Here is a 26,688-nt window from a genome sequence, read left to right on the forward strand (position 1 = left end):
AACCCAGACATTGGCTTAATTTCAAAATTATGTTTCATTTACTGATGTAAAAATCTGTAAATAAGCAACACAGAAAAACTCATTTGTAGATCTTCTTGCAGAGATGGATATGAAATATAAACCCAGTATATCCATTGTTATTTCTTGCCACATCCCATGACTTAAACAAACACTCTCACAGAAACAGGATGTAAATCCCTGCAATATGGTTTTATTATAAGAATAGTGATAAAACCTCAGAGATAAGTCATACACAGCAATTCGATACCCTCACATTCACTGAAGATGTTGGCATTGGTGAACAAAACATTCTGTGGAATACCATGTTAATATTGTTTGGTTTGGACTATGTTGCTTAAAACAGAATTTATGATTTGAATTAAAGAAGGGGGCTTTCTTGCATTAGAAAAACAGTTGAATTTTCCTGATTTATATCTTGAAAAAAATCTGAACACTTTTCTAAAGTACAGCACAGAGGACAGTGACAATTAGAAAGGAGTTTAGTCCCATGCATGCTCACTCAGGTAATTCCCATTTCCATTTAAGCTTATTTTCCAATATGTATGCATATGATTGCAGTCATAAGACAGACAAGGACATGCTTCTCTTGGAAGCATCATGGCAAGTCTAGGAAGGAGGTGGGGAGAAGCAGAAATCCTCAGTGCAAGGCCACACCTATAGAGGATTCAAAAACAATTAGATTTGCCAGGCACACCTGAACAGAAGGGTGAGCTGAAACAGAAACAGCCCATTTCTAGAGAATAACAGGACTTTACAGGTGGATCTCCTTATTCACGGCTGTACCGTGGATATGGAAACCATGAATAAAGAAACATTGATCCCTATGGGATCGCAGGGGTTAAATTTCCAGCCAGCCATTTTCAGCTGAAAATGCCTAAAAATTGGCTCATTTTCATGGGGAGGAGCTCCTTACTTGTCTCTGTGGCACCCCCTGAGTTGCATTGTGCCCAAACACAGCCAAAAATCACTCCCCCCCTTTTTAAAAGAGGGAGCCATTTTGTGGCTCTAAGTCCTACAATGGCAGCCGGAAATGACCTCTGCAGTCATTTACGGCCACCCCCGACCCACAGATGCATGAGGTCAACGTGTCCCCCCATTGCATATGCTGAGGTCAGGTGTCACTTCCCTGACTGCGGACACCGAATCTGTAAGGAAGTCCACCTATATACTTAAGAATTCCACATCATGACCAAAAGAAAGAAAAAAATCCCACAAAAATAAGTGGCCCACAATTTCCTCAACATTAGGGCAGAGCAAGAGCTGCGCTCTTACTGAAAAGCTGTTGCAGAGCTCAGCCAACAGGTTGTCTTGCAAGCCAAGCACATGCTGAGGGGAGAGCAACTTTTGCTGCTCTCCACTCCCTCCAAAACTATATTCCCTTAGGGCTGCATAGCCCTCAGGGACATATTTCTGGAAGCCAAAAAATACTTTTGGAGGGAGGGGAAAGCTGCAAAAACTGCTCTCCCTTCTGTGGGACAAGCCTCTTTGAGGGTGCAGCTCTTTGTGGGCTGCCTTGTCTAAAAAAGAGATGATCTTGTCCTACCTCAACCAGCATTCAGTGCACGCAATCCATTTCTCATTATCCTGAGGCCAATACTACCAAGTCCTACCCAGTTATCATAAGCTATTGGAATAATCTTGCACATCACGAGGGCCAATCTAAATGTGCTAAAAGAATGATGCTTTGATAGAAATGGTGAACTGCATGGAAGTTGGGATGCCAAATTATTGCCAAGAACTGGTTGCCATTTCCCACTTTGTAAATAATATGCAAAACAGGTCTTGAAAATCCCTGCATTTGGTCAACTGGGAGCAATTTTGAGACTTATAAAGCAGCATTGAGTGAATGGCTAAGGTCTTGATGGCATTTAAGTAATAAAACAAGGAGATAGTTAAGTGCTTCAGTTTCTACACCTGCTTCTCCATGAAGCCAACACACACACACACACTCCTCCTCATGATTTTGCTAGAAGGTAATATACATTAAGGTAGTGCAATTCTTCTTAAGGTTGAGATGGAGAGAGCTGGTATCACAGAAAAAAAATATAGCCCCCCACATTTGGAAATGGAAGAGAAAGGTCAAACTCTGAATTTTCTGTCCAGTGCACATAAAAGAGATCAAACTTTGTACTAAGTTATCCTAGGTTTTTCTTTTTAATATTGAGACCAATTTATAATAGAAGTACAATAATTACTGTTTCAAGAACTTGCAGTTGCTTCATTATAGACAACATCACCATCCTCTCAGTACCCTTTAAGTTAAAAAGTAGGCTGTTATGAATGTTCCATTAGAAGACAATATACTGAATGGGAACTGTAGAAAAAAATAATAATTTTAAGGCCATGTCTCCATGTGAAGCTGCAAACTATGGCACAAATGATGTTGGGCATTGGTAAAACTTCAGCCAAGGCTTAATATTAATCATTCTTCCTAATGACAGTCATTTCATTAGCAAACTACCTTACCAGAGTCATATACTACAACAATTTTTAAACACATCTCCAGGATTCAAAACACCCATATAGAGCACTTCGGATGCAGTCTATGATGTTTTGGTTTTGAGAATATAGAAATCAGTCGTACTCAAGGGATATCCTTCACTTTTAAGACTGCTACAAATCTGAATCTTTATTGTTCTGAAATGATAGAAACTTAAGACAAAAACCTCCAACTTTCAGTCTCAGAAGAGGTGTGGTTCAATGCCCTTTTCATGTGTAACAAGGCTTCCTTTAAAAATAAAAGGAAAAAAAAATGACTGAAGTTCATGTGAATGCAACCCTTGGTTTGACTCAGTTTTTGTAGGGGTGGACATCACAAGATCCAGCAGGTTCTTTAGAGCTGTTCTTGCTATGATGCTTGGCGAACTTTTTGCCACTCCACAAATTCATCAAGAAGAACAGGCCCTGGAAATGAAACAATGCTCATTAGAGATTTCAGTGTTTTCTTAAATCAAGCTGCTTTTTAACAGCAAAGACAATTTTTTTTAGCCTAAATCATATTAACATGGAGCCATCTCTAACTGACTTATAATTCCAAACCAATGCGGGTTAAAAAAGGGGAGTTAAAAGCAGAGGACAAAACAGGCTTACGGTTGAACACATTTAAAGGATTTTTTTAAATATAGGAGAAAAACAAGGAAAATTAAGCAAGTGATTAACAAGGCACTGAGGGCAAAGGTAAGAATTAAAGACCGAAGGGAGGTAAAAGGCCTTGGAGAGGACTACAGAAATTGGGTTGGGATATCCTTCCCAGGCTCTTAAAGCTTTCAGTACTTTATGAGCGTCCTGCCTCTGGAGCACATGGGAAGGATAACCCTTAGGAGATGTCCTCCTGCAGCAGTAGAGAAAGGGATCTCAGCACGAAGAAAGATTAGGCAACTCCACCTGGTATGCTTCACTTTGCTTGCCCAGCCCCACCCCCCTTTCCAAAGCAGCTGTGAGCTCCCAGCTGTATAAAAAGGTACAGACATGTTTTGCCACTCAAAAAACTAATCTAAGAAACATTTTCCATGTATTATTTTGTGCTGAGGGCCCTTTGTACAACATGACCATGTTGCTGAGGATTCAGCTGGTTTAGATTATATAAGAAGCTACCATATACAGACTCAGACCACTGGTCCATCTAGCTCAGTACTGTCTACCTAGTCTGGCAGCAGCTTCTCCAAGGTTGCAGGCAGGAGTCTCTCTCAATCTTATCTGGAGATGCCAGGGAGGGAACCTCTGACCTTCTGCATGCAAGCATACAGACACTCTTCCCAGAGCTGCCCCTTTCCATAAGGGGAGTATCTTACAGTGCTCACATGTAGGCTCCCATCCAAATACAAACCAAGGTGGACCCTGCTTAGCAGAGGGGGCAATTCATGCTCGCTACCACAAGATCAGCTCTCTTCCACTCTCTAATATGCTCTAATCTTTCCCTTCCATTCTGGGGTGGAAGAAGAGCCTGGAGATATAGAACAAGCCAGGCAGACATTGGGAGAAAACATGCAAGGATTGGGCTGCAAAGACAAGAAGGAACCAACATGAAGTATTTTAATTGCAAAAAAATGGGAATACTCACATGCCCCATCTTCATCATAGTTACTAAGATCTGCATGGACAGTTCTGCTGAATTCTAACACATTGTACCATTGATCTTTGTTAATTACTTTGTATTTTGACTGCTATGGAAAAAAAATTGTACACTTTTAGATCTCAGCCACAAAGCAAGTTGATGCATATGAGGATAATCAAGCAATTTCCCCCCTAAAGGCAAGAAATTAATGTAATCCAAAAGAGCTTCTGAATAAAGTATAATCTTAATGCAAGCTTTGAAAGAATTAGCTTGGATGTTAGAATAGATGGCTGTTTCTGGCATAGTAATGGAGAGCAACATTCTCCAAGGCATTAAGAAAAACATGGGTGCAGAAAAAGGCCGCTGGTAGTAAATGCATGGATTTGGAAGGAAGAAACATAATAAGCAAGATACCATTTAGGGTGATAAGCATAAGAACTGAAGTTTATGTACTAAGTACAGGAAAGCTCCAGCATGTTTTCAGCATATAAAGAAGTTCGTCTTTCTTCTAGACTAAAAAGAAAGTACTTTAGTAACTAGCTTGTCTGTTTGCAAGAGACAGGAGGACTTTTTACCCCAGCAGCAAAGCTAAAGGTGGCGGAAAGTCAGTTATGTCCCACCCTCCCCACAATCAGACTCATCCGGTTGTGCTATCATGCACGGCCAATGTTGCCTGTTCAAGCTGAAGCACTGCCCACCACCACCACCACATTTTGTTTATAGAGAAGTGAGGAGTTCATTCCAGAGAGTGGAATGTTGTGTAGAAATCTGCATGTTCCTTGTGCTATTTATTCTGGGCAGGTAAAGTTGCTGCAAACTGTTTGTTCCCTGCAAGAGTGCACTCCTACTTTCAAATTAGTCATGTCTTCTAAAACAAGAATTTTTGACTTATCCTGCAGCACTTTTCTCTGACAACCTGATGCATCTTCTGGATTCATAAGCCAGCATTTCTGGATTCATAAGACATGGCTGGCACTGAGGTAACAGAAGTGTGTGCTAGCAGGAACCAGCAGTTTGCAGCAATCTTACTTACCCCCTCTCTCGCACCCCTCAGGATGACAGAAAAGAGAGGGGTGTGTGTGTGTGGTGTATCTGTAAAACATAGAGCAGACATAACAATCTAAATCGAGCACACCAGATCAACAGGTTGCCTGTGGTAAGACTCCTCCAGATGACCAGGCATGGACACTTAGCAAACTACAAGTCTTTCTTCTTATTTAAGGACCTGATTAGTAGTTCAGCATGAGGTGGGTTAGCAATATTTCTGGACTTATTTACAAGGCAGACCAGAATATCCAACTTTTCTTCATTTTAAAAAATGTGCTTACCTCCAAGTACTGGTAAAATACTGAAAACAATGGCCACGTTCTTCCAAGTAGAAGAGCTAACATAGATTTTGCAGTATCAATATCAAGACTTCTCTGGTCTTTATCCTATGATAAAAGAAGCAACACTCAGAACACAAACGACAGGCCCTGGAAGTCATGTTTTCTTAAGGAGCAGATGGACTTACCCTTGCAAAATCAAATGCATATCTGTAGATATTCTTAAAGGTTGAAATGTCATTCAGTTGCGAACGTAAAAAATCAAATTTACTTTGCAGCTTTTCTGTGCAGTCGCATCTTAAACAAAAAAATCACAAAGTTATATTCCAGATATGCTTGGAAGGAAAAAATTCTTTTAGCACAACAGCACAAAGGCCTTCAGACTACAAGGATTAGGTTTACTTCTAAAGAAAATGGGTTGAATTCAGAACTTGCAGGAGCAAAATTAAACTTGTGCAAGAGTACTTTCATATTGCCCTCCTCCCCAAAACAACCACCTTCACCCTCCCCAAAAGGGTCAAGACCCTTCCAGAAGGGGATTAGGGGGCTGCTGTGAAGAGTCTGGGCAGGGAGATTTCCCTTGCATGCGATCTGGATCTGACACAATAAGTTTGCAAAGGCAAATGCTAGGGATCAACTCCTGGCTTGGACACAAATTCATCATTTGGGGCTGATTTCCTGATATCTTCAAGTTGTATTTTTACACATGCAATTTGCAAACATGTACAAGTTAATTTTTACAACTCTAGTGGGCTCTCGCAATCTCACAGAGCTATGATAATTAACTTACTAAAAACCAAACATTATTGGGTAAGATAGTAATGCAAGTAAGAGGTGGAATATCTACAGTGCTTTCCAAACAATGGCACTGCTTGAATCCAGCATGCACACAGTGGAAGGTTTTCTATGCAGATGAGAAATGTAGACCTAGGATTGCATGAACCATTCTAAACTAAGATTTAATAGAACTTTATTTGCTTTTATGATTCTCCCCAGATGATTCTCCACAGAAAAGAGAGTTCAACATGACATTTGCAGTAGTCTTTGAACCAAGAGTGGCAGCAAGCCTTGAACACGCTCCTGCCTGCAAGGGAAAGACAACCATTTCCCAGCATCCTATCACACTGCAGCAAGACTAAGTAATGGAACCTAAGGAATGGCTATGCTAATGAAGGAGTGGGCTATGAAGAGGGTTCAGAAAATCCACTAGATATTAGTCTGTGACTAGTTAAAATAACACCTGATGAGAAGAAGAAAAAAGTCCTGACCAGCAGTGCACCAACACAGCTTGAGGAAGGCAGATGAAGGAGGAGAGCTGGTTTTATGGTAGCAAGCATGGATTGTTCCCTTTGCTAAGCAGGGTCTTCCCTAGCTTGCATTTGAATGGAAGCAGCTTTGTGAGCAATGAAAAATATTCCCCTAAGCGCATGGGGCTGCTTTGGGAAGACATTTGCATGCAAATGGTTCCAAGTTCCCTCTCTGACATCTCCAAGATAGGGCTGAGAGAGACTCCTGCTTACAAACTTGGAGAAGCCACTACCAGTCCACGTAGACAATGCTGAGCTAGATGGAGCAATGGTTTGACTCAGTATATGGCAACTTCCTATCAGTGTTCTCCCTAATGTTTTTCATCTGTGTGCAGAATGAGTTTGGTTCTGAGCAGTATTATCAAGGCAGTGTGCGCGCACCTGCATTCGGAGTGGGGCCTTCCCGATTCAACTTGAGCAGGAACTAAAATTAACTGAGCGGACTTGTGAGCGTGCACACATGCAGATGCCTTAGAGGGAACAGTGCGTCCTATGTTCCTAACCATCTGACAAGTAAAATATTGTGTCTGGCTGGTGAACTAAGCTAACATTTCTTGATCCCTGGCTATGAAAATAGTGGCTGGCTCAGTTCTTAAGTGGTATCAATAACTTCAATGGAACGAATTAAAAAGGCTTCAATCAGGGACACAGCTGGGGTGATGGGACGTGCTGCTTCTTGTTCCAAAACACTAAGATAGTAAAGACTTGGAGCAGGTTACCCAGTGGTGTCCCTGAAGGCCTTTACTAGTTCCCATGACAGTTATACAAATATGACAAATATTTATATACCGCTTTTCAACAAAAGCCCCCAAAGAAATTTACATAAATATAAATAAATAAATAGGCTCCCTGCCCCCAAAGGGCTCATGATCTAAAAAAGAAATATGAGACAGACACTAGCATCAGCCACTGGAAGGATGCTATGCTGGGGTTGGATACGGCCAATTGCTCTCCCCCGCTAAATAAAGAGAATCACCACTTTTAAAAATGTGCCTTTTTGCTCAGTTAGCAGGGTAAGTGACTGCTGTTCATTCCCACATAGAAACATAAAGTGCTACTCTGGCACTGGGGCGTTGTGAGAAGAGGCAATAAGTTCTTGACATCCACCCCCCCCCGCAAACACCCCTAAGGAAAACACTAAGGGGCCAGGTTTGGGGCAGGAGGGAGAGAGACAGCAAGTCTCAACCTCCATTCTAAAACGTAGAATTGGGGAAACAATGGCAACTCTCCATGCCCAAAAACAAACTTGGCAAGCCTTTAGCAAATGATAAATGTTAAAGGACACAACCATTTTGTTGTTTATGGCAAACAGTAAGATTTAGTAAATCTTCATCTGGATGAAATTACAATTACAATACATATGTGTTAAATTAATAAAAATAATAAAATGTTAATTTTCTCCTGGTGCCAAAAAAAGAAAGAAAGGAGAAAACAAAAGCAGAAGGGAAAAGTAACTGGGCAGGGGGAGATTCCAAGCAGAAAAGCAGCAAGAAGAGGGAAAAGGTTAGGTGTTCTCCCCCATTTCAAACTCACTGTTTCTCAAGGCTGCTTTTGGCACAGAAACACAGGGGAAAGGTACATGCAATGGCATGCCATATCTAATTTGCCTCTGAGGAAAATCACCAAGATGAATCATGGCAGGTATCTTAAAAAGAATGACAAACAGACCTAATTGAAATTGGTAACCTACAGGCAAAGTGTTTGTACTGGATTAACACACCTACTGAGTAATTGAAAGAACACACCCCCATGCTCTTTCAAACAGACATGAAAGGTTATTTCAAATAAAAAGAGCTCTTACTGTAATGAGGTCATCCCCTTTAACCATTCTTCCTTGGTAAAAAATCCCATGCTTTCAGCCTCTAGTTTCCAGGCTAAAACAAGCATGATAATCTGTATTGGGATGGGCAAAGAGATAAATTGAATAGAAAGAAAGATATACATTTACTACAAACACTTGATCTATTCAATGACCATTCATCTAACTACTGCGCCACCACCACCACTAGGTGCCAAGTTTAAAAAGAAGAGGGGCAATTTAAGAATAGCTCAGTTGTGGCAGAATGCCCTACTCAGTTCCAGAAGAATGACAAGTGATACTGACAACTATGTTTTCCATAATCACACTGGCCAAGGGAACAAAAGTGTGGAAGTGAAGGGGACATTTGTAAGTTGATTCTTCCCAATGAACTTTTCTCTCACAGTCAGACATCTTTCTAGTTTCACAGCCTGGTTGGGGCAGCAGTGGAGGGGAGGGGGTGAGAGAAGATTAAATACAGTCTGTGGGCAGGGGAAGGATTAAGAACCTAATTTCTTGCCCATTGATCCTTCACTGCAAGGGCTTCTTCTTTGCTGGCCCCTCCTTCTGTTAGATTTATTTATACCCAAGATTCCCCATTACGAGGGCTTTACAAGGAAAATATGGGGTTGAGAGCACCATATTTTTTTCCTAACAAGCATATATTCTCTTAACTCCACCATATCACTTAGTAGTGTGTCCTCACATGTAATTCAATAAAGTTGATGGGGGTGGGGGGAGAGAAGGACAATGGAAAAGAATAATTTGATTTTATGTAATTTTCAAGCAAGTGACTCTGCATTTTTAAAGGGAAAAACACTTACGTTTTCAGGTTCAACACCAATGTCTTCGCAGAATTTCTCCATGCCTTCTGGCCCTACAACTTCATCATCACCTTCGAAACAAAAACACACACAAAACAGGCTAAGATATACACAATACAAAAATTTTATTTCTCTCTCTCACTCATTAATGAACCAGATGTTTGGCAGCAGACACATTTCTGGATTCCATGGGGAGAAAGTTCCTCCCTAGCCACACTGCTTCACAACTGTACAAGAGGATGGGGTTCCTAGACCCTGTTCTGCTGTGGGATGTGTAATTTACATGATATACTGAGCTGTTTCAGATACATTTGCTGCAGGACTGCTATCCCGATCCCCTAATTAAGCAGCATATCCCAAGAAATGTTGGGTATGCCTTTCATATCCTCAATTCAGGGTTAAGTTACATGGTATTAAATGCAAGCCCTGATCCAGAGTAGCTCAGCCCAACAAAAATCTCCTCTAAGCTGTTATGGAAACAGAAACTTCCCTCTTGGAGCAAACAGCAGTTCTGAGCCTGTGCATGATTTTTGTTAGGACCACAGAATTAGGAAGCAAGAGGAGAGGTTTAAACTCTTCCTTGGGGGTTCAATCGGGATTAGGGCATTTAACATACACAGGAAATCCAAAGAAACATTTAATGTTCTGTGCTAGATTTAAACTTGATATTAAGTTTAAATTTGATAATCAGCTTTAACTGTTGATTTTAAACTTTACAGATGTTTTAACTAGCTGTGAACTGCCTGAGACCTGTTATAGGCAGTTAATTAAATAAAGTTTGTCCTCACTTCACTGTGCTTTTGAGAGTACTCTCTGAATTCCAGCCATCTCAGTATGCCTGAGAAAATGCCATGCCATTGCTCACTAGGACTGGGTAAACAGAGGCAAATATTCAAATATTTTCTTCAATGTTTTCAATTTGAATCTGACTGAACAGATTCCACCTACATTGATAAATATCAGCCTGTTTCTTCCTTTTTAAAGCACGGTGGTAGAGCACGTTCCCTCTATGCAGGTGCAAAGGGTCTTGGATGATACGGATTATCTAGACCGGGGATTCTCCACATTGGGTCTCCAGACGTTATTGAACTTCAGTTCTCATAATCCCCAGCAGCCTTTGGTTGGGGGTTATGGGAGCTGAAGTTCAATGACACCTGGGACCCAATGTTGAGAATCCCTGATCTAGACCCTTTTCAATCTGGCTTTTGCCCTGGGTTTGGGACTGAAACTGCCTTGGGCACCATGGATGAACTACATTGGGAACTAGATAGGGGGAATTTGTCCCTGTTGGTTCTGCTGGACCTCTCAGTGGCATTCGATACCATCAACAATGGTATCCTTCTGGACCACCTCTCAGGACAAATGTCATCAATATGCAGATGATACTCAGCTCCACCTCTCTGACATCAAATCCTAGGGAAGCCTAGCAAACTGAGATTAATTCCAGACAAGATGGAGGTGCCACTGTTTTGGGATAGGATGATTGATTCAACCAGCTCTGGATGGGATTGTACTCCCCTTGAAAGAGCAAGTATGCAGCTTTGGGGTGTTGTTGGACCTGGCTCTGCTTTTGGATGCTCAGGTGGAGGCGGCGGCCAGTGGTGTATTTGCACAGTGCGGCTACTGTGCCAGTCGTGTCCCTTTCTCAAGAAGGCAGATCTGGCCATGGTTACCCATGCCTTAGTCATGTTGCAGCTGGATTACTGTAATGCACTTTACGTGGGGCTGCCCTTGAAAAGGCTGCCCTTTTAATTAGTTTTAATAACTGGTTTTCAAGGTTTAAATTGTTTTGAAAGTTTAATTCTTTTTAAAGTTGTTTTAAATTGGTATTTATTTTTGTATCTCTGTTTTAATTGTTTTTAATGTTTTCTGTTTTAATTGTAAACCGCCCTGAGCCATTTCGGAAGGGCGGTATATAAATCAAATAGATAGATAGATAAATAAATAAAAATAAAAATAAAAATATTCAGCAACTCCAGTTGGTGCAGAATGCAGCTGCCAGGGTTCTCTCTGGAACTGCTCGCTCAGAGCATATTACACCTATTTTGAAAGAGCTGCACTGGCTGCCAATTTGTTTCTAGACCCAGTTCAAGGTGCTCATTATTAGCTTTAAAGCCCGTAACAATTTGGGTCCTGAATACCTGAAGAACTGCCTGGTCCCAAGGGTTGCTGCCTGCCCAACAAGGTTGTCGGGGGGGGGGGGCTTTGCTCCATGCACTGATGTTGAGGGAAGCTACATTGCAGTGCATGTGGGACAGGGCCTTCTCTGTTGTCACCAGGCTCTGGAATACTCTCCCAGTGAATGTCCACTCTAAAATCTGTGGCTGCTTTTAAAATACAACTAAAGACCTTTTTATCTGTTCAGGCTTTTACTCCTTAGGGGCTGCCAGGTCTCTCAGCTTTCCTGCTTCTGCTTGTATTTTTTTAAATGGTTTTTTGTTGGTGGTGTTTTATGATTTCTATTGTTTAAATGAGCCCCTGGTGGCACAGTGGTAAAAACTGCTGCCCTGTAACCAGAAGGTTACAAGTTCGATCCTGACCAGGGGCTCAAGGTTGACTCAGCCTTCCATCCTTCCGAGGTCGGTAAAATGAGTACCCAGAATGTTGGGGGCAATATGCTAAATCATTGTAAACCGCTTAGAGAGCTCCGGCTATAGAGCGGTATATAAATGTAAGTGCTATTGCTATTGCTATTAACTGATTTTTAAGGTTTTAAATGTGATTTTTATGGAGTTTTACTGTATTTTAACGTTTGTAAATTGCCTTGGGAGGTATTATGAAAGGCAGCATAAAATTTGAATATAAAATAAAAATAAAATCCTGCGTCATATTCATCGCTTTTCTGAGAAAGCATGAATGCTGAGGCAGTTTAAGCAGTTCCTGCAGTATATCTGATCATACAATCAAGTCCTGACTGAATCACTTGAAAGCACTGTACATTAAAACAGCATTGTAAAATTCAGTCATCTATAATTATCTTAAACCGATGTCCTTCCCAAGTAACTCCAACTTTTTGCCGCTTTTTTAAAATATGAATTTTATTGAAAAGTAAACCAAAGGAGACAGAGACAAATCACCATAAAGACAGTATAAAACCAATCGTTTTTCATAATGAAAACCTCATTTTTCTAATTAATAAAGTAAAGAAAAGATATCTAGAACAAGACAAAGCAAAAGAAATTCAGACTCTTAGAGAGTTATAAAATCTAATCAGCTTCTTGTAAATAACGTATCGAAAACACTATAAATCGAATCCAGAAAATGGGAACAAAGTTTGACTATAACAGATATTATAATTTATAAAGGGTTCCCAGAAGACATGAATGATTCTATAGATATATCATGTACATAAGCAGAGACTTTCAAAATGGAAGCGTAATCCCACACTTTCAAAAACCAATCATTTAAGGAGGGGATTTCTAAAATATGCCAATTAGAAGCATATATAATCCTTGCTGCTGTAATCATATATAAACAATTCGTTTAATTTGGCCGGAATATAAGGCTTTATCATACTTAAAAGAAAAATTTCTTGAATAAAGGGAATCTTAACTTCTAAGATTTGTTCAATTTTAGTATGAATTTGTTTCCAAAACTGTTGAGCTTTACCACAACTCCACCACATATGGTAAAATGAGCCTAAATGTGAGTTACATTTCCAACATTTGTTAGAAAAGGAATCATCTATCTTGTTAATAGTCAAAGGAATTCTATACCATCTAAAGACATCTTATACCAATTTTCCCTTAGATGGGTACACAAGGTAAATTTCACATTCTTTTTCCATTGGTATTCCCAATCAGAAATATTAATCGATCTATTAAAGTTCTGCGTCCATTTTATCATACATTCTTTTATCTGCTTGGTCTCCGTTTCAGACTTCAGTAATGGCTTATAAATTCTGCCTAGCAAATGATCAGTGTTTCGGGTGATTAATTCTTCAAAGTCAGTCAAATCTCTAAGTTTCCCACCCTATAACTGTAACTCTTTCTGAACTATTGAGCTGATCCGAGCTTGTTGAAACCAGGATGGTTGTTGAGTTGATTGCCCAGAGGTTCTTGCCGCTTTAATAGCAGCCAATGAGCTGCGCTGCTGCTGACCTTTGTGTTTTATTCTTGACTTAGTTGCTCTTTGGCTTATAATTTTCATTGTGAGCAACTGAACAGTCCCCTCAAGCACCTTCAGATACAACCCCCCACCACCACATTATAAATATGTATTAAGAATATTTTTCTTCCCCCCCCCTTTTGGGGACTGAGACTGCTATTTTAAACGCTGATGCAGCCCAGAAAAGCAAGACCGCAAAATTATACTGGGTCTCCATATATCTTAAAAAGATATGGAGGAATGTAGGTGCTTGAAATGCAATGAATTTAATTGCAGGATTAAACATATGAGGCCGGGCCAGGCCCGGCCTCATATGTTTAATCCTGCAATTAAATTCAGAACAATGGCATGATTGCCTAAAATGATTTCGCCAGATGGCTGAAAGAAAATCAGGAGTCAAGAAATGTTGGCTCAGACCACCAGCCAGACACAACATTTTACTTCTCAGAAGGTTCCTTGAGCTGTGTTGGTAAATTACTCGTCAGGCATCATTTTTCACTCATCACCAACAAGTAGAATAGTGGATTTCCTGAGCTCTGAAGATAACCATTAAACATGTTGAAGCCCAGTAGATATTCTGGCCATACTTAATACAGATTAGACTTTAAAACAGAGCTGGTACAGATGTAACAGCTTAGGTCTTGTAACGGTAGTTCCTTCTATCACTAGATATCTAAAATCCTGCTGCTGAAGTAGAGTCTGGCTCTTAAATGTTTTGGCCTGGCTCTTAGGTCCAAAGAAAATTCGCCGAGGCTTGAGCTATGGCAACATGTATGTATTTTACATTTATATCCTGCTCTTCCTGAGAGGTTCAGAGCGGCTTATAGCATTCTTTAGAATTAATAATCCTGTCCCCCAAGGGCTCAAAGTCTTTTAAAAAATCAAAGTTAAAAAGCGGGGTGGGGAAGGGGAGTTGTCAGAGGGGAGAGTCCAGAAGTTACTTGGTGGTCCTCAGGCTGATGGAGGGGCCTCATGGCTTGCCTTGCCCTCTGCTGCAGCCTGAAGACAATGGCAGTTGAGTACTTGGTTCTTCACGGAGGGGAGGGGCCAGCTGACAGTTGCTCCTCCTCCAGCCAATCGAGGGGCCTTGCTGCTTGCCTCACCCTTTGCAACACTTGGTGGTAGCTGTACTCATTCTGCATCTGTACTTCTCTTCTTTTCAGGTAGCATATTAGTGACTACTTAACTGGGGGTGGGGCAGCTTCCTTTCGTGGACAGAGTGATCCCAGCCATACTGCTCTCTGCTGGGCCCCACCATGGGAGCTCTGGCTGCTCTCTTCTTCCCGTTAACTTTTTCAGGCCATATTAGGCAAAGGCATCTCTGGCACAGCCCCAGCCCAGGCCCTGCATGAAGCGGGAGGGGCGAGATGACAGTTGGTCCTCCTCTGGCTGATGGAGGCGCCTTGCTGATTGCCTCGCCCTCTGCTGCAGCCTAATAACAATGGCTGTTGAGGCGGACATGGATCTTCTTGATTGTTGGGCCACCCCACCATAACTTTCACTTCCCTCCCCATTGATGTTCCGCAGTGGCACCATGTGCCCCTTGTGACTTGTCTTCAGGCTCATCAGCACCAAGGCGGAGTCCAAGACTGCACCCATCACAGGGTCTGCAGATTCCTGGGTGGGTCCAAGAGGAAGTCCTATCCAGTTATCCACAGACTCGGCTTGCAGCTTCTCAGTGAAATCTGTCCAGCAAGCTAGATTTTTCTGAGTTTGTTATTTTAATTAAAGGGGCACTCATATGCCCCTTTAATAAGGAACAGCTGGAGGAGCAGAAGACTAAGTGTGGAAATCAAAGCTGTCTTCAAATCTCTGAAGGGCTTTCGTACAGAAGAAGCAGATGTTTTCTGTTGCAGCTCCTGAGCGAATGAAGGCCTGCACCTTGTCCAGGAAGAGAACCCAGTCCCACTGTTGCAACTGCTGGATGAAATGACGCTTCCAGCCGCGTTGGCAGAGGCTGCCCTCCTTGGCTATGGCACCCCCTCCGGCCACTGCCTGCCAGCGCGAAGAACCCAGCTGAGGCCATGGGGGAGGGGGATTCCCAGAGATGTTAGTGGCAGGACCAGTGTGTAGAATCCTCCGGCTGGCAGGCTCCCTCAGTGCTGCCACCCCCCTACTCGGCTGCCTGTAAAAAACTTTTGTACAGGTGGCCCTCGTTATCTACGGTCCTTGCACCCACAGTTTCACATATCCGTAGTTGGGCAATGGAGATCCAAACATTATTCATGGATACAGAAATTGTGAAAATTCACCTATATGAGGTTCCTGGGTGGGCAAAAATGACTTCTGAGGTTGTGGCTCCTTTGTTAAAAAATAAAATCACCCCCCCCAAGATTTTTTGCAGAATTGAGGAAATTTTCATGGTGAAATTGGGGGTTTGGGGGCACTGATGAACAGCCGGAGACCTGGAGAGCACAGCATGGTACATTACTTTTTCCTGCCTCCTACCTGCTTTTTTTTTTTGTCCCTTTTCCGACCCTGAGGAACCTAACCCCCGAATTCCTATTTCCTCTAGGTCTTGCTATCCGTGGTTTCATTATCCACAGAAATTGGCAGGAGCAGAACCTGCATGGATAACAAGGGCACATCATCAGTATATTTAACACTGATGTCATATTTAAAGGATGTAGCTTGAAATTAAGGGCTCTTAAACCACCCCCCAATGAAGTTCTACCACACATATGAGTTTGGACAAAATTTAAATTTATTGGATTTTGTAATCTTTACTGCTGTCCTTATTATACCATAAAAAGCAATCAAAAATTAGTTACTGAATTTTCCCTTTTTGTCTTTCAAGTACTGGAGATGCTTAGAGTTTGAACCTATTGTTATATCTACTGAACAGATTGATCTCCGTGAAGGAAGATATGAACTTTACAAGTCAAGCATCCTGATCCATACATATTGATGCAGAAATGAGTCCCAAGGGAACGTATGGTCGTGGCCTATAGCCTACTTAAGCAACTGTGAAACACTTAAGGTTCAACAAGGGAGAAGAAATGCAAATTAAAAAGATTCTAGGAAACAGAACTTCAGTTGTAAAAGTGCTGAATTTTAGCAAGATCTAGAGCAGTGGAAAGTAAATTCCATCTTGTTTGTTTCTCTGTGAAATTATGTCACATCCCAGGGCATTACAACCCAGATCAGATCTGGGAAAACCACTGGTATTTAATCAAACTATGGATCATTTCCAAGCTTCTCTAATAACTTGGTGTCAGCTTTTGTTGTTCCCTCTCCCAAAAATACAGAACACTTTTTACTACAGATAGTTAAGAGCCTATTAGATAATCAAAATGGATCATCATAATTTCATTAGAATGAGAGGCCCTTTAACACACACATTTAGTAAATATACAGCAAACACAGACAGAAAGGAATGAAGAGCAATTATTATTCTCAAGCAGCTTGTGTTCCTGGTGTTTAACCAAAAGAATATAATGCTTTACAACAAAAATGCATCCTCATGTTACAGTGAAGCTTATTTATAACAGGCACATTTGTACACAGTCCTTATCCTTAAGATCTGGTTTCCCCATTACTTTATCATACACATTTGTGCAAAACACCATGTCAGTTTCCAAGTTAACACAAAAGTGGATGTGAAGAGACAACTTGGAAGCCTCAATCGCTGAGGAAATAAAACTATTTCACCAGGCAGGTTTAGTAATAAAAACAATGCTTCAACTCTCCAAAGCAACATTCCATTTTCGAGTGTAAGAGCATGGTTGTTGTTCTCAGTAAAAGGTAATTGTGCATTAAGGGATTACAGCCCTCGGATCATGCAAATCCACCCCCCACCCCATTTGTATCTTATGAGAGCCTTGTGTGGTGCAAGTAGTGAATACCCCAGCACAAATACCTAAGCAGCATATGCTGCAGCCCTCTCTCCTTTCTAGCTCTAAGGGTCAGTAAAAACCAACATGTAAAGAAGCCAACCAAGCACTGCAGGGCAGCACTAAGCTACTCATGTGGCTCAAGAGAGAGATTCAGTCTACCTGCTCCTAGTCAGGTTATATGCATAGAAGTGTGCTTTTTGCTTTATGATCCAATAGCAACTCAAGTGAGAGCAAAGCCATATTTTGAGAAAAGGGAGCCATATTCTCAGCCCAACAAGATTCAGTCTTGCTCTCTGCACAACTGAAAGTAGTGGAAAGGAATCCCTTTGCTGTCCTTCCTGCCCACAGCTAAGCACAAGATCAGTTCATTGCTGCTCATGTGCACAAGGACAGGCAACAGAAGCAACTTGTGGATGACAGACTAGTGTGCTGCCTCAACAGCATCACAGGTTTAGTATGCATGCAAAGTAGCAAGCCAGGTTAATATTGTTTGGCTTCCTGTTGGTTTATGTAACTCTAGGAGAATAACTTAGTCTATGTTAATAGATGAACTAGAAGCCACGCTGATAATGTAAGCCAAGAACAGCCTATTTAGAATGTACAGTATAGTGACTAGCTCAGTAGGACAGGCTCAGTCTGAGAACCAATAAAAACGTTGGTGCCTCCTTTGTTTTGGCTTTTCGCCTTCTCCCTGCCGATTCTACCGGTAGCGGGGGAAATGCCCTCCTCTAAGGAGGAGACCTTTAAGCCTCACCTGAACCTGGCTGAAAACAATCATCTTTATCTAGGTTTAATGTCCAAGCATCATCAGTCTGAATGAACTGACCAACACATACTGAGGAAATAGCATCTATGATATGCGAGTTATCCTTTTGCATGTTAGACAATAAGAATCATTTAACCTCCTTGGATGTTATCTTGTATGAGTAATATTGCATGAAATCATCTGATGTTCAGAACACTGCTTAGGTGCACAAAGACAGGCAACAGAAGCAACAGGCCCCTTTGTGGATGATGAACTAGCAGAGGCTTTGCTCTCCATTGTCACTTCCCCTGAGTGCCACAGAACCACAGGTGTAGGAGACAATCAAGTGTGCTGGGTAAGTGACCAGTAACTGCTTGAAAGGCAAACTATCATTGGCTTCTTACATTTGGACCCTGTCAACAGCTGCTTACATTGTTTGTAAGTGGACCAGTTCATTTAGAGAGGGAAAAGAAATCCAAAAGTTGCAAACAATTACAAAGGAACAAACCAAGGAATTTCAATGTGTGTCTACTTCATACCTGCATACTCATAAAACCAAGCCAGGCACTTCTTGCTTGAAAAGTGTTCTTCGCCACTTATCACTTTACTAGAAGCTTGTGACCTGCAATAGCTTTGAGAGACAGAGAGAGAGGCGCAATTATGACACAGTTATTTTCACTCTATGAAACGACAAGTTCCAACAAGGGGGAGTTTAATTAAGAGCAAGTTTAAAATGAATTTGCATTGTTTGATGTGACATTACTTTTCATGTTTTACACAGAGCTATCCTTTAAAAATGACAGGTTGAGAATGACAGACTTCTTTGCTTCCATATATTCTAAGCTCGCATCTATCCAAGAGGTCAAAGAATGACATGCTGTCCAAACAGCAATGTAAGAGATCAATAATTCACTTTTATTCCCCAAACTAAGTGTTTCAAGCCCATGGAGACAGAATTTAGACCCTGCACATAGTTGGAAATCACAATACACATTCTAATTGAGAGATTATAGGATTTCAACACACATAGATGATTTGGATGCGGAGTTGCATTTCATCCCAATGGGAATGCTCATCCGGGCCCCACTAAGCTACATGGATCACTGGATGCATCTTTTCTGAAGCATACAGAAATCTGCATCCCTATTCGAGTGACCATTTGACACATGGCAAACTGTCTGCAATTAGAGCTGCACCAGGGCCAAAAATAAAGCTAACTAGTAGAACAATAAATGATATACAAAGTGACACGCAGCAACAAGGGAAGTAGCTCTGCCCTGAACAAATATTTCATTTCTTTATTATTTATTTATTTGATTTATATACCGGCCTTCCAAAATGGCTCACATTCAGATCATATTCAGATCTGATGGCAAGCATGTCCAGAGATACAAATGCTACTCTATACAAAATTTACAAGTTATATTCTTATTTGTGAATATAATTAAATATTTCTATTGTTCTGGACACTCTGGAGAGGCCCTTTGAGATGGGCCTCTAAACTCTGATCCCCAAGGAGGTTAATATCTAATAGATCCTGCATCAGCTTCATTGGCTACTGGTCCACTTCCGGGCTAGATTCAAGGTGCTGGTATTGACCTTTTAAGCCCTAAACGGCTTGGGGCCGGGGTACCTGTCGGACTGCATTCGCCCATATGAATCTGCCAGGGCTATCCGATCATCATCTCAGGCCCTGCTCATGACCCCGCCACTAACAGAGATCCGATTAGCAGGGACTAGAGACAGGGCCTTTTCGGTTGTGGCCCCTTGGCTTTGGAATGCCCTCCCTGAAGAGCTTCGCCATGCTCCCTCCCTCAATGTTTTTAAAAAACATCTTAAAACACACCTTTTTAAGGAGACTTTTTAATATCATTATTATTTTGTTATATCTGGTAGGTTCTTTAGCTTTTTATAATCTTCATTTTTAATTTGAACCTAATCATTGTTTTTAATCTGATTTTTAAAAAATCTGGCTCCTACTCTGTATGACTTCAGGAAAGGGTTAAGATAGACTTTTTGTGTGTTAGGAATGGATGGATACTGAATGATTTAAAACTGATATTTGAATTGCCATTGGGTGTTTCAGACTCCCCACCACCACAAATCTAGTTGAAAATTGTTGTGTTATAGGTTTTTTAAAAAAATAGTCACAGTTGTATTTTATGCTGATTATAATGGTTTCTGCTCTTCTGTTGGTTGCTTGAGAGCACTTCTGAAAGCTGGAGTGCAATCAGATAACTAAAATAATTTGCAGTGTCAGCAGCATGATCCTAAACCTGTTTGGTTGGAGGCAAGTCCCACCAAATTCAATTGATAACTCAACTGAGGAAGTAATAAAGCTTAGAATTTCAGCCTTAGGAACACATCTTAAGTGTTGATGACAACTAAGAGGCAATGACTTTCAGAGGACATGTAATAATGAAACTGTGTCTGCTAGTTTCATTTAAAAAAAATGTTTCATGTTTAACTGAAAGTCTGAATTCTGGGTAATACTCAGGTCCTAATGGAACTTATTTTAATGTGAATCTAGACAGTAACAGAATGTCTATAGCTCCCCTGCATTTCACTGACTCTTAAGAAGTATCAAACCATTTGATACTTGAAGTATAATTAGAAAGATCAATGCGTATATTCAACTGGAACAATGCGATATATTCCTTTTCTCTTTATCCATCACTAATAGATGCTTCTAGTGCAGAAGAGCTAAGTGCAAGAATGAGTATTGATTACTTTGCTGATTTGGATGTAACTGTGTAAGACACAGGAGGATATGTATATATAGGCATAGCTGCCTCTAGAATCATTCGCTTGTGTGGCAGGTAGCAACCCTGAAAACCATATTTCCTAACAGACCCACTGCTGCAGATTATACAATCACACATCATGTGGATGGGGCTGTAAGCTCAGTGGCAGAGCAGAGGTTCTGATGAAGAAGGTCCAGGTTCAGCACTGGACATCTTCTGGTTGAACTGGGAAAGAACCACTGAGAGTAGGCAAAGTAAGTAAGTAAGTAAATAAATAAATAAATAAATAGGTCAGTGATTCATGAAAAAGGCACCTTCATATTCCAATTTGTTCTGCTCCTATACTAATCCCACTAGCCACCATCTCCTCTCTTTTGCTGGGACATTTTTACTTCAGAGCAAGCCAGAAAGGAAGGCAGGTAATGGAACTTAAGGGAGAAGTTGTGGCTGAATCCACCTTCTGAACTGCTGGTTTGGACAAGCATTTATTTGTAGCTTTTGCACATGTGTGTTTTGTGTGCATGTGCAAAATTTAAGCCATTCCTGTAATAGGATTCTAACAGGAGTGTTTTGATTTTAACCTGTGATTAGTACCTGGGATCAGAATGCACCTCAACAGTGATGGAAGACAATTCATAACACTTATGCAAGTTTCCCATAGCTCTATCCATTTCTCAACTATGACAGTGCTGTAACTGCCATGTGGTGTTTCACTCACTTCCCTCCACCTACTGCTGTGCATAGTGGCAGACATACAGAGCAAGGACCAATGCACTGAGAGCAACCTAACAGAACTTCTCAACTAACTGAACTGGGAACACATTTTTGGGTGGCACAGAGTGTCAAAAAGTGGGGTGGGTGTCAAAAATTGCCACTTGCCCTCTGCAGTGGTGTTGCTAGTTGGGAAGTTCTGTTAGGTTGTTCTCTTGCTGGACTGGTGCATTCTTGCTCTGTTCTATCAGCCAGTCTTTCATAAACTTTTGAAGTCAATTCTACCCCTATTGGCATGGCAAAGAAAAACTGAAAGCACAACATGTACATAAGGAGTTAAAGCCCAAAGTGCTTCCCACCCCTCAAAATGCCATTTGATTCCCCCCACCTTTATGCCTATAGATGCTTATTTCAGAACCTCCCCTTTCTGTACCCTATGAGAAGCATAGAGGGTGAATACACAATATTTTGTCTATTTTTATAAGGGTGTTTAAATGGTTAAACATTTAACCATTAGCACTTTCAGTATACATATAAATGGCCTAGCTCTATCATTCCATTGATCTTTCTTAATCATTCTCTTTCTTAATATTGGTACAAATGGTTTTAGAGAACACTCCACAAAATTCTTACTACAAACCTGGTTTAAACATTTTTTTCCGCAGTTTGAGTCCTTATGACTCAGCAAAACTGATTTTTCTCATCATAGTTGTTTTCAGAAAATATGCTGAGCAATACTTCCTAATTCTTCTTTTTGGAGTTGTTTTTACCACAATTACATTTGCAAATGTTTGCAAGCAACCTGCAACCCCAGCAAGTGTCCATCAAGGACCTTTAGATGACCCCTTTTCTCTGTTCACAGAATTTTATTTTGCAAAATGTGTTAAGGGGTGCAGTAAGGCATTTCAGTACCTAGCTGATCCAGAGCAATACTAGTGCAGACTGACCTAATTAGTGATGGGAATATATTAAATCTTAACATTTAAGACCCATATTTTTTTCTTTTTTGCAAAATTAAGGGATGTGTTTGAAAATTACATTGTAAAGACGAGCTGGATTGCAGCCTATTTCTTCTTGCGTCTAAATAACACACAATTTAGGTAGTTAATCGTGTTCCTTGCTGCTTCTGACTAGCAAAAAAGAATGAAAAAGGCTAAACAATGTTCCATGGAGAAATGGTAGCAGGCTCAGAGGAGGTGTGCCCCTGAATACCAGTTGTAGGGGAGCAACAGCAGGAGAGAAGGCATGACTTCATCTCTTGCCTGTGGGCTTCCCAAAGGCAGCTTTTGGGCCACTGTGTGAAGAAGGATGCTGGACTAGATGAGCCTTGGGCCTGATCCAGAAAGGCTGTTCTTATGTACTATGGTTGCAAATATTATAAAAGTTGTTGGCTTTGTTACAGGTAATTCATAGCTCCTGATAACTGCACTATTGTCATATATTCATATATATATATATGTTTAAACAACCATGGGATTAAAGTGATTGCCCACAGAATTCCTGTAGGTGTTATGCACTTTGCATTGTTGGATTTTGTAGACCCTGATGACCCTTTGCAACTGTATTGTTTTACCCCCAAAAGGACATTTCTCAATTTTTCTTTTTTTAATAACTTTGAAATGATCTCATGCTTAAAACCATCTCCAGGTGTTCTATTATTATGGCCTTATTGGAGTATGTTGGACCTTAAAACAGGATTGATAGAATAGCTGTATATCCCACTCTATCCCATAGGCTCAGAGAAGATGGGAGGGCCACCGAAGGAGGCCTACCTGTCATGTCAGCCGTTATGTTTACATATTGTTAAAAGATACTTGTAAATATTTGTTATATTTTGTAGCATATGTAAATAAATGAAATTTTGCAAGGTTTACACATTGTAAAATAAATGTAAAGTCAAGGAACTTTAGCTCCGCTCACTGACTCACACCTATGCGAGCCAACACAGAGACAAAGGGCTCTTCAACCTACTCTAAATGTAAAGGTAAAGTGTGCCATCGAGTCGGTGTTGACTCCTGGCGACCACAGAGCCCTGTGGTTGTCTTTGGTAGAATACAGGAGAGGTTTACCACTGCCTCCTTTCATGCAGTATGAGATGATGCCTTTCAACATCTTCCTATATCATTGCTGCCCGATCTAGGAAGATATCACGTTGACATGTCTGAAGAGAGTGCATATTGCCACCTCTGCTGCACAGAGATGGGCTGACAGGAGAATTGAACACAACTTCCTTGGAGAAAGGACCCATTTCACTTTTTAATATTGCAAACCACTATGTACAATAATGCCTTTATATAAAAATGGCTTTTGTGGTGGTGAAGGTGGAAGAAGGAGCTTGAGAACTTCTCACGTCGAAGGAGACAGCAGCCTGAGATCAAGAGTCAAGATCTATAGACTGGAAACACAGAAGGAATATGGTCTGCCTCTTATGTGGGCAATAGCTTGCTCCCACCACACATCTTTGTGAAACTACATCCTTGCTTTGAATTGTCACCACAGAATGAGATGGTACAACTGTCAACAAAGGTGTACTGCAGCAGCAGACACACAAACAATTGTATATGCGATATCTACACAATAGCATCAATGCATATGGTGCTTCACAAAACTGAGCACATGAAGCAGCAACCCTGCAAAACCTAAGGAAGTCTGGATAGGAATCTATTCGAAAAACTGTGCTGCATGAGAGGGAAAGGTTAAAAAGCAAGGCCTGGCTTATCTGAGACCAACTTTTGTCTTTTGGCTCCCCTCCCAGAGTTGTCTCTTCAATGGCCCTTCCACCTGGCCATTGTAACAACAATTATGTAACTTTATGTAAGTAGTGATACTTGCACTTGTTTGTTTTCCTCTTCTTCCCTCATTTTCTTTTGGATCTAGTTGTAAGCCTAATGGGGCAGGGTGGGGGCAATGTCATTTTAAATCTATGAACAGTACCTAAAGTTTTAAAGCACTTTATAAAAAAAATCATCCTGCATGGACTGCCTTCAGTTTCACAAAAGAAAGGAATGACAGACACGTAATAGGCAAATAAATAAAAACTGGAAAACGAGATTCTGCCACAAGGACCTCTCAATCTAAAACTGCGACTGGAAGCAGGGCCTGGGAGAAGAGAGGAAAGGCAGGAAGGGTAAGGGCAAAAGTGGAACAATACCCGTAAGCCCAGCTACTGCTCAGGCTCCATGTGAATTAGGCACAGGGCAGGATGCCCACAAGCAGGCACATTTCTACCACTCAGACACCTACCTGTCAAAAGAGGCAAGGGGTTACGCCAAGGGTAGTGGTGGTGGGGAAAGGGGGATCCCCCCTGCCCAAACTACTCTTTTTCCATATTAGAAGAGATGGAAGGGAAATGGGCACTGCCCATGGGGCACCTTCTTTCTTCCCCACCCCACTGTGGCCGGGGGTGGGGTGGGGGAGCAGAAGAGTGCCAGCGAGGCGTCGGGTGAGCCCGGGCAGGGCGCCCCAATCCGCACCCACCCACGTGAAGGGAGCTGGGCCCGGCCTGGGATCGGGTACCTGCTGATTTTACACTTCTTGAGGCCCGTCTCGTCTCCCGCCTGCCCCGAGGATTTGCGCTTCTTTTTCACGGGCATCTTCTAGGTTCACCGTAGCAGGGGGGAGAATGCGGTGGTGTGGCGGCGAGGGGAGCCGGGGCCCTCGGGCTGGCCCCCTCTGAGGGGTCCGGAGAGCGCCCCCCACCTCCGGAGGATTCTCCTCCTCCTTGGGCTATGCCGGCCCTGACGACAAGAGGGTGCTGGTGCTGCTCCTGCTACGGCCGCCGTCCGCCCCTCCCGCTGTCCTGGGCTCTTTCTTCCTGCCGCCACCAGCAGCGCGGATTGCTGGGAAACGGAGATCTGCTGAGGCACGAATTTTGGCGGTGGCGGTGGCGGCGGCGACGCCGGCAAGGAACCGAGAAGGAGACGCGAACGCGCCGCGCCGCCCTGACGCAGAGAGAGAGAGAGGCGGGCGCAGAAAGCGTCAGCGACGCACCTCGGCACTGAAGTTTGCCCCGCCCTTCCGGGCGGAGCTAACAGACGGGGGCGGGGCCAAGGCTCAGGCCGCGCCCACAGCAGAAAAAAGCGGAGCGAAGAGCGCGATGACGTCAGGTTAACGAAGTCGCTCAGGACGGGGGGAGGGGTCTTTGGGGTCCCCGGTCGGCGCCGTCGTCGTAGCTCCGCTTCAGATTTCAGGGGTGGGCAACGGTGCGATTCTCCAGCTTGTGGCATGTTGAACCACAGCCACAGTTTCTTACAGCTGGGAGGGATGGGAGTTGTATTTCAGCAACACCTGGAGAGCCGCGTTGCCCAGCCCACCCTTGCTGCAAAGTAAGCCCTGCTTTGTTTAGCGGGCGTTTACTTCTAATTAGGTGTGCACAGTACTGCAGCCTGCAACTCGTAAGAATGGCTTCAGTAGCCCACTGTTTCTGGCATTGGTTAGTTGGCTTATTCATTTGTCCCCCGCTTTTCTGCATGGAAGTGAACTCCAAGCACTTTACGTTCAAATAAAATGAGAAATTATATGACTGTCCGGCCCTATTTTCTGGGCTCAGGCTGGCTTACTGCAATTTCAGCTATATCTGTTTCTACTAAAGGGTTCACTTCTTTAGTGATAAAGTCTTAAATGTTTTATGCGTGTTTTAAGATAATGGCAAAGTCAGGTGACACTGGCTCCTCAAAAGACTAACACATTAACCGTAGTATCAACTTTTGTGGGCCTGCTTAACTTGATTCAATCTATGCCGCAAATACATATGTAAGCCTAAATTCCACCAGACTTTTGTTGTTTTTATTGTAATAGATTTGCTTGCTTAAACCCCTCTGACACTTTATGGGCTGCCGCCTCATATATTATCTGAGACAGCTGCATTAATTAGTTCAGATATATTTTAGAGGTTTTAAAAACATGCCTCTAATCTTCAGATCAGCAGTGATATGATAAACTCTGCAACAAAGCTTCTCACATAAATGGTTTGAGATTTCTGGTGTTAGTCTCAAATGATGAGCCCCAACAAAACAAGCCTATGTATTATTTGATATATAACATAACAAGGGTATATATTGTTTTATTGTTAGTGTGGAATTAAAATACATCTTAAAAGTATTGCACCAGAGGGGTGAAATATAAACATTTTGAATTAATTAATAGGTAGAAGGCTGGGTGAAAGGCAGAGCAACTTTAAGAAAACATCATTTGCATCTTTCCTCAAAAATTTGCCC

The 26,688-nt window shown here is 41.9% G+C and overlaps 1 protein-coding gene and 1 long non-coding RNA gene across 3 annotated transcripts; one reads left to right on the forward strand and one right to left on the reverse strand.

Moving 5' to 3' along the window:
- Window positions 1-15: 15 nt before the first annotated feature.
- Window positions 16-25,474, reverse strand: DCUN1D5 (defective in cullin neddylation 1 domain containing 5). Of its 2 annotated transcripts, XM_053309497.1 has the most exons (8): window positions 24,989-25,474; window positions 18,557-18,648; window positions 9,330-9,400; window positions 8,509-8,600; window positions 5,589-5,697; window positions 5,404-5,508; window positions 4,082-4,184; window positions 16-2,925 (listed from the first exon to the last, which is right to left on the reverse strand). In XM_053309497.1, the coding sequence occupies exons 1-8, from the start codon at window positions 25,063-25,065 to the stop codon at window positions 2,870-2,872; spliced, it is 705 nt and encodes a 234-aa protein (XP_053165472.1). In that variant the 5' UTR covers window positions 25,066-25,474; the 3' UTR covers window positions 16-2,869. The 2 variants fall into 2 exon arrangements, with proteins under 2 accessions (XP_053165472.1, XP_053165473.1); XM_053309498.1 differs by lacking the exons at window positions 18,557-18,648; window positions 24,989-25,474 and adding an exon at window positions 14,378-14,469.
- On the forward strand, window positions 14,488-16,536 carry LOC128350794 (uncharacterized). Its single transcript, XR_008319458.1, has 2 exons — window positions 14,488-14,599; window positions 16,234-16,536. It is a non-coding gene; the product is annotated as an uncharacterized LOC128350794 (long non-coding RNA).
- Window positions 25,475-26,688: the final 1,214 nt, after the last annotated feature.

This window comes from Hemicordylus capensis, chromosome 3 (genome assembly GCF_027244095.1).
Source record: "Hemicordylus capensis ecotype Gifberg chromosome 3, rHemCap1.1.pri, whole genome shotgun sequence".
In the NCBI taxonomy this organism is placed as follows: Eukaryota; Metazoa; Chordata; class Lepidosauria; order Squamata; family Cordylidae; genus Hemicordylus; species Hemicordylus capensis.

Coding starts and splice junctions, on each gene's coding strand:
- DCUN1D5 (XM_053309497.1), bottom strand. CDS start 25,065: ATGCCCGTGAAAAAGAAGCGCAAATCCTCGGGGCAGGCGGGAGACGAG. Junction 9,401..18,556: donor TTGGTTTTATGAGTATGCAG/GTATGAAGTAGA, acceptor TTTGTTTCGAAG/GTGATGATGAAGTTGTAGGG. Junction 4,185..5,403: donor TATTTTACCAGTACTTGGAG/GTAAGCACATTT, acceptor TTTTTTCCATAG/CAGTCAAAATACAAAGTAAT.